General features: G+C 40.3%; 1 protein-coding gene across 3 annotated transcripts in view; it reads left to right on the forward strand.

The window, feature by feature from the left end:
• Positions 1 to 12,959, forward strand: part of plagl2 (pleiomorphic adenoma gene-like 2) — a 50,834-nt gene extending 37,875 nt beyond the window's left edge. Inside the window, exons 2-4 of one of the 3 annotated variants that reach the window (XM_044115751.1) lie at positions 2,536 to 2,684; positions 2,791 to 3,240; positions 3,839 to 12,959. In XM_044115751.1, coding sequence (XP_043971686.1) covers positions 2,918 to 3,240; positions 3,839 to 5,321 — 1,806 coding nt within the window. In that variant the 5' untranslated portion in view covers positions 2,536 to 2,684; positions 2,791 to 2,917 and the 3' untranslated portion in view covers positions 5,322 to 12,959. The remainder of the gene's footprint in view (positions 1 to 2,535; positions 2,685 to 2,790; positions 3,241 to 3,838) is intronic. The other 2 variants (XM_044115760.1, XM_044115744.1) reach the window with 2 other exon arrangements.
• The last annotated feature ends 685 nt before the right edge of the window (positions 12,960 to 13,644 follow it).

The raw sequence follows: 13,644 nt of genomic DNA on the forward strand, positions 1-13,644 counted from the left end.
ATGACTTCTAAGCCATTGCTTGTTAAAGTGGGTTAACGTCCAAATTCATGTAAACGTGAAATCATTGGGCACAAAATGACCAGAACCGCAAAGGACAAAATGCTGCTGAGCGAAGTGACCTGCATGATTCACTCTCATTAAGAATTTTTTTTTAAAAAGAACTATCTTTAGTGTGATCTAAAAATAGTTCACACTAAAGAGCATTGTAGTAAAAATACACGTCTATGCAAATGACAAAAGCCCAACAACACATAATATTTCTTTTTTAAAACTGTCTCTTGGGATAGGCTGGACTTGGGATAGGATACACCAGACCCGTCCTTCAAATACAGGAAAAGGATCACACATTTAAGGTTAGCATTTGGAGGAGCCTTTGAACTCCAACAGCCTTTGTTGCATCGCTGTGACGTAATCGGCGCTCAAATGCGCCCCTGGAAAAAAGCAGCCCATGAATTTGAACATGAATTTTATGTTAATTCACACAATTTAAGACAGTATAAAATACATTTCTGAACAGAAAAAAAAATATTCATCTGAATTATTTACTAACTTTTTCATTATTAACAACGGCTTAGTTGATTATTTTTATTTTTGTCATGACCGACTGTCATTCCTGGCTTAGGTTTTGCTGTTGGCTAGCAGACTGAAATCTCACAGTTCACAGTGATTGTACTTATTTTTAATATATATCATTTTTCTGTTGATTTTAGCTATTAAAGCTGCAGTACGTAACTTTCATAAAAAAATGCTTTTGAATATTTGTTAAAACATGTTGTGACAGTATAGCATGAGACACATAATGTGAGAAAAGATCAGTTTCTCCACCTCATCCCTGAGCTACTATTGCCTTCTGAAGGATGACCAAAAACAACCAATCGGTTTTTTCTGTGTACACAATGCAGTTCTCCCTGTAGGCAGAATGCACTGTATGTAATGTGTGAAGAGAGAGAGGGCGACACGACATGGTACAGGTCAGGAATGTGTGATGTGGGCAGCCCCCTCTACAATAGAGCAGGGCTCCCTGAGGGCCTTCAATGGGACGGGTGTCATCCCTATGCAGCCTCCCTGCTGGGTGATGACCACCACTCTGCACCACTGCTGCCTCGTCCTCTCAACAGCTGCTGTAGACACGCATACATATATACATACGTTACATGGACATATTGATGCACATGTGTAAGACATTCAACACAGATGAAGGGAAACATAGTTTGTAAAGGAAAGTGACACACAGCGATCAAGCGTTTGCGTTTAGGCCATAACGTGTGATTGGACAACATTAGAAGTATTTTATATTCCAGAATATTTGCTGTCTTCCAAAATCCAAATGACCTTTCACACAGAGGAGAAGATGACAATTTTTTAGTTGCACATGTGAATGGTTGTGTTTTCGCAACTTGTTCATCTTGCATGTACTGTCCGTGTTTACGTGACGGATGCACAAAGAGCGGCTGACATTGGGGATCAGCGTTGTGTCCTCTCCATGTGGAACGTAGCAGCTACTTCACCTGGGAGAGCTCAGTCAGGTTACTGAAGGGGAAGAAAGGGGGACAGCAGAGAGGACACAAAGAAAGGGAGATCATTTGCTCCTTCAGCAACTAATGTGACTTATTCTGTCTTAAAAACTGTTCTTGTTGTTGTCAAGAATTCAGTCAGTTAAGGATGTTACACACACCTAAACAGCTTGCCTGGAGGTGGCTGTGTTTGTTTCTGTTTTCCCAAGAATTACAATAGCCTTTATCCTGTTTCATAACAAGTACATACATGTAAACACACACATGCACACACACCCACACACATCATGCTTTCTGCTCTTTTCTGTCATCTATGGACACACATGACGAGCAATGGGACTCAGTGTTTGCACTTTATCTTAAATGTTTCCTCTGAAGACTGAGAACGATTTCTTTAAGTTCCTTTCATGTCTGTCAGATTTGGAGTGCAGCTCCCTCTAGTGGTCATAAAAGCAACCTGTTGCAAAAATTTAACTTGCAGATGATTTTCTTTGGGCAGGCTGGGCATGGGCCACGGGTTTCTGGTTGTATGGTGACTTTAAGCAAAGATGGTTTCATTTCACTACATTCCCACACCAATTGACCGGATTTCTGTGTTAAGGCTGTGCATTAACCTCATTTAGGCACTCAGTTATTACAAATAGAAACTAGTGATCAGACCTGAAATCTGGATGCAGTGATGGACTCTGACCTGAACCTTCAGAACCTCATAGAGACATTTACAAAGTCGGCCTTCTATCACCTGAAGAATATATCCAAGATTGCAGGACTAATGTCTCATAAAGCTCTAGAGAAACTCAACGATTTATGTTTAGTCACATTGATTACTGCAACAGTGTCTTTGCAGGTCTGCCTAATAAAATCAGACAGCTACAGCTGATCCAGAACGTTGCTGCTCACATCACCAAACCACATCACACCACTTCTCACATCACAAGAAGCGTTTTATTGCAGTTTGTGTTGCTGGGACAAATATTATTCATTTATCTTTGCGTCGCTTGTGTTCTTTCTCTTCTGACAGGACAGTAAAGATGCAGAGCAGTATTTCCCACTCACCGCCAGCCGTAGCTGTTGGCACTGGGTGAGGGGTAGAGAAGCCAAACGAGAGGAGGAGTAACCAAGGTGGAGACATAAGGTGGGAAGTTCACAGACAGAAGAACTAACCAGTCGGTACAGTTTGGTTTCATTTCAAAGATGGGAAATTTGACCTCAAATCGTTTTGACTTTTAAATCATTTTTGTCTCACAACCGACTTTGTTTGACCGCAATATTCCAGCTATAAACCAGACGCAACCTTTGAACCGCCGATCAGCTTTCGCTTCTCCCCAACACCTTCCAACGTTGAGCCTGCGAGGCAGGGGAACCGCACGTGACTTTCATGGCAGCGGCACTCTAGGGCTGCCATGGCAGCTGCTGCCGCCGATGCCTCACACTGTATTACCGCACTGACGCCGGAGGAAGAGGGACGACGCACTGCCGCCAAGCTGTTTGGGAGCGCCGCCCCGCTGCCACGGACGGAGAGAGAGCGAGATCGGGGGAAAGAGAGGGAAGAGGAAGGAGAGCAGGTAGGAAGAGCAAGTGGGAACGAGTGCCTGGTGTGCGGGGCCCTGTTTGTCACACAGGAGAAGCTCCGGCTCCACACTTCGAGTCACACCGGAGAGAAGCCTTTCCACTGCTCACAGCCACACTGTCCCAAGGCCTTCAGCTCCAAGTACAAACTCTTCAGGTATCAGTCACTTTTCCTCCGTCTGCAATTTGATATAATTTGATTACAGACCACATTGAGGCCTAGTGTAAACCTTTATGTTTATATGTAGTCGTTTGAACTACTACATGGGAAATGTCTACCTTCATACAAAGGAGTATTCAGGCCAATCAAGCATTGTCACAATTTGTCCCGTTAGAGCCCCAAACGTCAATGTGTTTTATTGGGATTTTATGTGATGGGCCAAGAGCAGAATGTCAAACATGTTTCAAATCAAAAATTGTTGCATGCCTTTTTACTCTAATAACCCTAAATAAAAGACAGTAAAAGTCACCTAATTCAGTGTGATCATATGAGTTTGAGATGACATGGTGTCTAATGATAAAACACAGCTATTGAGCTAAATGTTTTCAAAGTTATCAGTGAAAATTTAAATCAAGATGTAAATCAATCAACATTCTCTTCCATTTCTTGGTGAACTGTTCCACAAAAAGTTCTTTTGACTTGAATTTTTAAGCTCTGTAAGAAGCAGTTTTCTTTATCTGCAGAATACATGATGGTAAGACATGAGATCTATGATGTTTCCTACACCCCCTTTGCATTGTGCCATTATTTGCAGGCATATGGCCACACACTCTCCGCAGAAGACCCATCAGTGTTCGTTTTGTGAAAAAATGTTCCACCGCAAAGACCACCTGAAGAACCACCTGCAGACCCATGACCCCAACAAAGAGGCCTTCAAGTGTGAGGAGTGTGGGAAGCACTACAATACCAAGCTGGGATACAAGCGCCATGTGGCCATGCACTCGGCTACTGCAGGGGATTTAACCTGCAAAGTGTGCATGCAGAATTACGAAAGCACACCTGTTCTCCTGGAGCACCTGAAGAGCCACTCGGGGAAGTCTTCCGGTGGTGCCAAGGAGAAAAAACACCCCTGCGACCACTGTGACCGACGTTTCTACACCAGGAAAGATGTGAGACGACACATGGTGGTCCATACAGGGCGAAAAGACTTTCTGTGCCAGTACTGTGCCCAGCGCTTTGGCAGGAAAGACCATCTGACACGGCATGTGAAGAAGAGCCACTCACAGGAGCTGCTGAAGATTAAGACGGAGCCTCCGGATATGCTAGGCCTGTTGACGACAGGATCTCCACCGTGCTCAGTAAAGGAGGAACTCAGCCCTATGATGTGCGGCATGGGGCCCAACAAAGACCCCATGATGGGAAAATCATTCCCTAGCGGGGCACCGTTTCCCATGAGCATGTATAACCCTCACCATCTCCAGGCCATGTCTAATTCTGGTGTGGGTCCTCCACATCCTTCCCTAATGCCCAATTCCTTGTCTGCAGCTATGAGCATGGGCTGTCATATGGAATCCACCGCATCTATTCATCCACACTCCCATCACCACCACCACCACCACCACCATCACCATCATCACCATTCCCCTCCAACGCCCCCGCATCACCAGCCTGCGGCTCCCCAGCAGCAGCACCAGCCCCAGTCGGCACCCAAATACCAGCTGGGATCTACCTCATACCTGCTGGACAAGCCCTTGAAAGTAGAGATGGAGAGTTTTCTCATGGATCTGCAGAGTGGTCTACCAGGCCCGGTTCCCTCTGCAGAGCCCCATGCTGCTGCCTCACCCCCCAAGGACGGATTGGAGCCCACTTCAGGCTTGGCCGATGACCTTTGCGGGGATCCCCTCCTGTCCAAGAGCCCTGCAGTGATCGCTGAGTCTCTGTGTGCTGCTAACATGGATTTTTCCCACCTGCTGGGTTTCCTGCCCCTAAACCTTCCTCCCTACAGTGCCCCCATGAGCACAGGAGGACTGGTTATGGGGTACACCTCATCTGTGACCTCCTCCACTTCTTCCTCTTCCTCTTCATCTCTGCACGCCGCCGAGCCCCATGCCGCTGCAGTTGCCGCGGCAGCAGCCGCCGTCGCCACGGCACCTCTTACCTCTTTGCAACCGCAACCTCAGGAGCAGCAGAGCTCCAGCGGGGGTCTAGGCCTTGGATCCCTGCACCCCCTTCCTCCAGTGTTCAGCTCCAGCCTTAGTAACACCACGTTGCCTCGCTTTCACCAGGCCTTTCAGTGACAGAGGCAGCCTCTTCCCTGCCAAGGCGGCCTCCTCCACACCAGCACAAGCTCAGCTTGGATATTTCAGGTCTCCATGAACAAGGCCTGATGGGGAAAGTTGGAGAATTAAGTTTAAAAATAAATATGTAAATGAACACTTAGAAGCCTTAAATGAAAGTGCGCACAAAAGCTTTTGATTGAGCCTTAAAAGGAAGTTGAAACCCCTTTGAGCAAAAAAAGGAAAACATAAGAAAAGAAGTTGAAGCAGCTTTTATTTGGGCTTTTTTCCCCCCTTATCCTATAGATATAACAATGTATTAACCCATGCTTTTTTTGTTTTTCATTTACTTCCCCTTTTTAGTAGAATAGAGGGCAGGATCAGTAGGCCTAAAGGCGTGGTACTGCATACTTAAAGTAATAATATAAAAGGAAAAAAAAAAAAAAACAAAGATAATTTTTAGTGGAGATTATCTGTCTTGTTGTGACCCAGAAAAATATAGTTTGAAGTGGAAATTTTGTTTTTACTTTACTGTTCTTTCCCCGCCCCCCCAAATGTAAGAACATGGTAGGATGTTTCATATGTTGAGTTTTGAACCACCTGTGCCAATACTCTGAATCATCTTGATTAATTCGGAGAGGAGAGAGCTCAGTGGGGGAAAGAGATGAACGGTAGTTTCTTCCATGAGGTGACTTAACCGGACCCGCAAAACAACCCCAACCTCCAAAGAAAGTACTCTTCAAATAATACAAAAATGACCCGTGAATTAGTCTGATTTAGGAGCAAAACACGAAAGAAATGCGTAAGAAATTATGAACTTTACCACAACTTACTTTGTTGTCGTTTCTCAAGAAAAGCACTTTTTTGTTTAACAGAAGGCACTTCGCTTCTCGTCTCCTCCCTCGTACTTTCGTAAGAAAGCCTCTTTGTGCTGGCTAGAAATAAATACGAAGAGCTCTGTGAAACTCCACTTATTCAGAAGTTGACACGTTCGGTTTACAAAACTGCGTAAACCGTAAACCAGGAGAGCAAATTTTTTATGCACTCTATTTCTAAGGTCTGCAAGAATCAAGAGACAGAACAATGTTAGTTCTTCCCAAGTCAGTTTTGTAGTTTGCGAAAAATCCATGCATAATTTCCATACTGGAATGACAGCTTTTCTGCATTAACAGCGCCATATTGATATCTCTACGAATCACACAATGGATGTGTCCAGATTCAGGGGCTGCGTCCGTCAAAGGCCGCACTTGAAGTCCGATTACATCTGAAAGATGTGGCGAAGACTGTCCAAACTCAAAGTCTCCAGATTTGAAGGACGGGCCCGGCGAGTCCTTCGCAGCCCACCCAATCCCAAGATTCATTGTCCTAACAATGGTGGCCTTAGCAGGAAATGAGAGTGGGAGAGGAATACGGTTTTAAATGCATTGAAATCTGGTGGTAGAAAAATTAGAAGCCTAAAGCAGTTGTATTATTAAGCTTTTGTCATTTGCGTTGTTTTTAATATTTTGGTTTAAAAAAAAAAGAAGAATAGAAAATTAATTTGATAATTTAATTAATAAAAAGGACAAAAGAGGTAATAAAAACGCAAGATTTATTTTTGCTAGCTTGTGTTTAGCCCTGTCACTGTTCCTAAGTGACATCGCACACACAGAGGGACAGGCAGCGATAAATCTGACGGCTGGAGCATCCAGCTCCACGTTTACGTTCCCGGTAAACGAAGGACCCAGCTTACGTTGACTTGTAAGACTTTCGGAGGACGCAGTCCCTGAATTTGGATACCACCAACAGGCGGCACACAGGTAGAAAACTTCCGGTCCGTGTTTGAGACGAAAATGAACTTTGACAACTCCAGAGCCGGGGCTGGCAGACATAATCCACACAGGGAGGGAAAACTCTGGATGACGGTGCGTAGGACTCCCTTCCCTTCTTCCTCCTCGCAGTTACCTTTAAAAGTTTCCGTTATCGTTTTTTTTTTCTTGACGCATTCTCTTGGCTGCCTTACATATCTTTTCTTAAGATACGTATGTCTATTTTTTTTTTTTTTTTTATTAAATACTCCAAACTCATCTTTTAGGCAGTCTTTAAAAAAGATGCATCATCAAGGTGAATGATGAACCCTGGGATATGTGAATGGATGAAAAGAACAAAGGAAATCAGTTGCCGATAAGTAAAAATGTTTTTAAGAATGTTGTTGCAGTGTACGAAATATCTCAAAAATAAATATCGAAATTGCTTTTAATGTGTATTTTAGGTAGATGTATTAAAACTAAGTGACAATGTTTTTAATGTCTTGCAGGTTTACAGTTGTTTGTATCTTGCTTTTTTTTTTCTTTTTTTTTTTTTGAGTAAGAAAAAGATGAAGTATTTTCTTTGTCCCTCAAGCTTTCTCTGTCGTATCCGACCGTTACTTGTTGTACTTGAGTCGGAGAAGAAGAATCCAAACTTTGGATGGGAATTATTTGTAGGAGGCTGCTAGTGGTTTAGTTGTCAGCTAGTATTTCATCTAGCTATAGATTGTGTTGTAGGGATGCTTACATGGATGGCATTTAAGTATTTCAAACTGCAGGCCTTGGTGTTCTAACCTTAAACCAAGAGCTTATAAAAAAGAAAATCTTAGTCCAAAGTTCACTTAAAGCCTGAAAATCCAATTTTCAAAATTCCTTTCAGATTTAGTTCCATCTGTTGTAAATCTCTTATAGTGTGGTCACTGTGGCTCCTTGGCTTGAGATGTTTCAAAAAAAACAAAAAAAAATCTCATAGTAAATTTAAATTCCTTCTAAATCTGTTTTATCTTCTTATTTTCAACATTATAGCATGTTATTGACATTTCTCTTGTTGTAGCAGCTATAGTTAACTGTATGTAGCTGTTGCTAACATACAGATCTATTGCTACTTACTATATAAACTTATTATGTCCAGTATTAATTTTTTTTTTCTTATAGTACCGGGCTACTCCATATACAATTTCTCCTTGACATATATTTTTTAAATAACTATACAGGTATTTTGCTCACCATATGAAGCTTTTACAAACTATGCAGGCATTGCTAGCCGTATGGAGCTAAAGACCTTTTGATTTCTTACTTAGTACCTCTTTAGTTTTTTCTTACCATTCAGTTTTTGTATTTATTTTGTTTTGCTTTCTAACCATACAGATCTACTGCTTACCATTCAGAACTTTTATCTACCTTTTTGGCATATTACAAAAACCCATATAGAATTTTTTTCCTTCCCTATAAACTTTTGGTTAACATGCAAAGTTTTTCATTTACTCTCTTATTAATTTTTTTTGGTCTCTTTCACCTGTAGAAAGGTTTTTGTTTCCAAACTGGACTTTTTCTTAACGTATGAAACGGTTTTTTTTTTTGACAGTATCTAAAGAGTTACATCTAATTTTTCAAAGTAAGATTTTGTGAGACTCCAGATAAAATACATTGAGGTAAAAATGACTTTTAAAAGAAAGACAGCATGTTGTTCACAGTGACCACATTATAGAGAACTGCATCACACTTATATAAACGAAACGTATCTTTTTTGTTGTTGTTGCTGTTCTGTTCCTGAAACGACAGAAAAATCTGAATATTCATCTCACTCCTTCGTAACATCTTATTTCATCCATAAATATTGTTACAATTTTACACCAACTCTCTTTATGTTTAGTAAGGTCTGGGCATCAGGTGAGCCCTATCTGGAAAAAAACAAATAACAAAAGAAAAAAAAAAAAAAAGAAGAAACATAATCCAAAACCATAGCACATAAGCATTGAAGCTAAATCTCATATTGCTGCTTTAGCCACGGTTGGTGATGTCTGACAACTGTAGACCACTAGAACATTTTGAAAGCTGACTTTTTTTTTTTTCCCCCCTGCAACGTAGACAGTGAGCCAAACCAACAAAGTGTTCATCAGCCCCACCACTTCGTTACTCCTCTCCTCCTCCTCTCTTTTTTTAATTTTTAATTTTTTAGCTGCTTCGTAGAGTAAAAGGGTCTGAAAACACGGCGACTCCAGGAGAACGCAGTCATGGAACCGCCTGGGCTTTGACATTCAAAGCAACAGGAAGGTGCTAAGAGACTGACTGTACAACTTGGGGGAAATTACTTATAGTTATGTATTTGTTTTTTTTTTTGTTTTGTTTTGTTCTTTTTTTTCATGATATATTATTTTCTGTTTGTATAAAACAGGACCTCGAGAAAAAAAAAAAGACACAACACATCACCTCATTTTTATTTGTTTATTTTCTTACCAAAACCTTGGGAGAAGAAACTACATCTTTGCACAATAGCTTATTGGGAAATCTTCACTTTTTTTTTTTTTTTGTTGTTTTTTTTTTGTTTGTGCTGTAGGTAAAAAAGGAACCCTGACAGTGGGTCGCTGACGGCCCGGTGCGCTGGAAAAGCTCACTCGATAGATAATTCTGACCGAGCGATGGTGTCTGAAGGTTTAAAACTAACGCAGCTTCACGTTGTCGTCAAAGTTACACTTTTCTATTCCAATATCAATGTAAAATTACACAAGTTACGAGATTAAATCATTATTTTTTTTATGATTGATCAAACTTCCTAAGGATCCTGTATGAATAGCTGTCGGCACCTTCCGTAGAATTTCTATTGTAAACCGAAGATTAAAATTAGATTTTTATTTATTTTTTTTTTTTTAATTTTATTTTTTTCTTTTGTAAGAGTTTTAAGACTTCTTAAAGAAAAACTCTTGTGGGTTAAGCCAAATTTGTAGCAGTCCCATTGAGCATTTATATTTTTGGAACAAATTTCTCATTTTGTCCCTAAATGAAAGGAAAGAAGAAGAAAAAAAAGCTTTCAGTGTGCATTAAGTTTGTCCTCCCTGGGTTTCTGTGAGCTAATCTGAATTCTAGCACTTTCAACTTTAAAAAAAAAGAGTATTTGTTTTCTTTTAAAGTTTCAGCTTATATGTTCATATGTTTTTTAATTTTGTATTGATCCTGTATATGTATGTGCCATTAGTTTGATGTTTAAACTTTATCAGGATTTGTGTATGTCTCTTCTCCAAAAGAATAACAGTATTTTTGATATACGTTTCACTAATATCCCTCTACAGAAGAGCTCCCCGCTCCCTTTCTCCTCGTTCCCTTGTTGCTTTTGACTTAACCAGCTTCGCCTGTCCTTTTTCAAAAGTGTATCTAGTCAAACTGCAGCCAAGCATTTGAAGAAAACAGCAGCAACAGCAGCACGTCTGTTTCTCAGAGGCGACGGTGAACAGAGCTGCTGTCAGCAGAGCGTCAAAATCCACAGCCAGTCGCAGCGCGTGGATCCTGCTGCAGCAAAAACCGCAAAAAGACGTCTTCGCTGCACCAGGATCAGGGCCGTTGTAGACGGAAAAGAGAAGTGGAGTAAATTTCTGCCCAAAAAAATCAGATATTTTGAGATTAATCTAAAAGATTTTCTAGACAAAAAAATTTGGACATTTCTGAGCAGAAAGTTGGACGTTTGCTAGAAAAAAAAAAAAACTCAGAAATTTTCTTGAAACAAATGTGGACTTTTCTGAGCTTGAACTGTCAAAAAAAAAAATATATACATTTCCGAAGAAATTCAGAAATTTTTCAGGAAAAAAGTAGGACATTTCTGAGTTTGACGCATCAAAAATGTGCCAGAGAAAACTCCAGAATATTGAGATTCATCTCAGAATAGTTTTTTTTTTTTTTTTAGACAAAACTTGGAAATTTCTGGGTTTTGAAAATTAAAACATTTTGACTTTTGGAGAAAATTTTTGGAAGTTTCTATCTCAAAATTTCTTCTTTTTTATCTTTAAAATGTTGATTTTTCAGACTTTCCATGAGATTAATCTCTTAATTTCAGTTTTTATTTTAGTGAGAATTTGTTCCTTTTTTTTTTCTGTCTACAAATGGCTTTAGTCAAACTGTGGTACCTACTGGCCGTTTTCACAACATAGCTGGAAAAATCAGTCACCCCTGCTATGAAGCACTTATGGTCTTTTTCATAGAGCCACAACGTTTTTATTTTATTTATTTTTTAATAGTACAGCTCGTTAAAAAGTCCTGTTGAAGAGCAGCGTTCAGGTGTTTCAGGGGCTTCAGTCACAAACCTGTAATTATCGGTGGGTTTGAATCTGATATGATGTTGATGTCTGTTTAGTGACAAGATTTTGAGAATTTTTCTAAATCTAGTATGGAAAAGTAAAAAATAAAAAAATGCAGGAGTTGAAACTAAAACCGCTACAGGAATAAGAAAGAAGATTAAAAATCCAGGATGGGGGGAAAAGATTACAGAAAAAGTAATAATCTGATACATTGCACTTTTAATTCATTAAAACCACATTAGTCATGTTTATCATTATTGAAATTTTGCCATACATAAATATGAAAAATATTATCCACTAGTGCTGGGTATTTAGTGTATCATTTATCATGAAAATTTTCTTAGAATAATTTTGGTTTGTCGTCACCATTAATTGATTTCTGCCCCATGCAGTCACAGCTAATGTAGCTCCCAACAAATAGATGAAACAGGTTTTATTGCTTTTGTTATTATTGTCACATGATAAATTTGTCGCTCATCCTTTATTATTTGTTAAGCATCTTGTCAACTCGGCAGAATGGGAAATCGTTGGCATGAAGACTTACAAATTTGCTTGAGGTCATAAAAATGTTTTCTGAATACACAGGCTGTCTAATCGGTTTATGGCTGATTAAGCTGACGGTAAAATTGTAATTATTTGCAGGAGGCCACTGCCGTTCAATGTGATCACAACTAAACAGTTCAGGAAGTGAAAAAAAACAACAACATGCCATTCAGGAAGTTAAGAGGAGTTTGATACGAGTAATTTTGGTATTGTTACAGAAATAATTATATAGAAATAATAATAATGAATATAGAATGTCTACCTATCCAGTAGGTAAAAATTGTGAGCATTTATGATGTAGACCTTTGGGAGGGAAAATGATCATTTTTGACGGCTGTAGTGTCTTTTTTTTTTGTCTAAATTTTCGACATTTTTCCAGTGTGCGGCTTCTGTAGCTTCTGTTGAACAAAAAGCTGAGACACAGACACTTCTGAAGCACCGCGCTCTGACAGAGATGTTGCGCTGGTCATCCGCTTGGCTGCAGCTCCAATACCTCAGCCTGCACCTACTAGGGATGCACTTATCCTCTCTCTCTTTCCTTTTTACTGGTAGGTGCAGTGCAGACATTTTAAGGGAATTATTTCCATCATTGTAAACCTGAGAAATTGCTGATATTGACCTGGGTAATGTCTAGATTTATATATTTTTTAGCTAAAATGTAAGTCGTGCATTCCATCCTCTTTGTGTATCTTGGTAGGTGACATAGCCCATTTTTATTTTTTTACAAGCAACTACAGCCACCTTTTGGAATAAACTAAAAAAGGTGAACAATAACAAGCTACTTGCATCCTCTCACACTATGTTACATAGCATGGAGCTTATCGACTACAGGGAGAGTTCAAGGATCCACATCAGGAGTCTTCCTTTTTAACATATCTCATCTAATCAGTTGCTGCAATTTCTTAGTGACAGATGAATATTGGTTGATCCAAAGAGATGAACACAACAGCAGAAATATTGACTTATTGTACAGTACAGTGTATCTTTGACTTCTCATGTGTTATGTTGAAATAATTAAAAGACAAACCAGTGGTTTCATACCCTATCTGCAGTCCTGTGTTTATTGTGGAAACTTGGGGTGGTTCAGCTTGAGTCATGGGAGACTCCCAGTGGTGTTTGGTTTTAGAATCCCAAGGCGTTCCCAGGCCACCCAAGAATCAGAGTCCCTCCAGTGTGTCCTGTATCCTAGAGGAACCCACCTCAATCCAGTGATGTGCACAGAACACCTCTCTATTGAGACATCCAGAGGTCATCCTAACCAGACGTTTGAGTCCACCTCAACTGGTTCCTCTTGATGTGGAAGCAGCAGATCTATCGAGCCTCTCCAGGAGGATTGAGCTTCTAAGACTCTCCTTTAAGCCCACTGATGTGGCTTTAACTAGTTGTTCCCCAGTCCAGCACAGCCAGATTCATGGTCCTCCCCGTTTTTTAAAACCACCACAGGGGTGGTGCAAGCTGGGCCAAGCCAGATATTGCATGCAAATGATTTGATTGGCAGTAGACTTATTGGACTGTGGATTTAAGTCACTGGATGTCTCAGACTCCTCTGATAACATTTCAACCACCAATCCGAGAAGCGAGTGCAAGTAGCAAATCAATTGTTTCATGTTCAAACCTTGAGATCCAATCTTTTTTATCAATTCTGGCAGAGGAGTGCATACATCGTCAAATGGCAGGAGCAACCCACAACAGACAAATATACTGAGAGACTTTTAGAAATCCAGTACC

The sequence above is a fragment of the Gambusia affinis genome, linkage group LG01 (genome assembly GCF_019740435.1).
Source record: "Gambusia affinis linkage group LG01, SWU_Gaff_1.0, whole genome shotgun sequence".
NCBI classification, from domain to species: Eukaryota; Metazoa; Chordata; class Actinopteri; order Cyprinodontiformes; family Poeciliidae; genus Gambusia; species Gambusia affinis.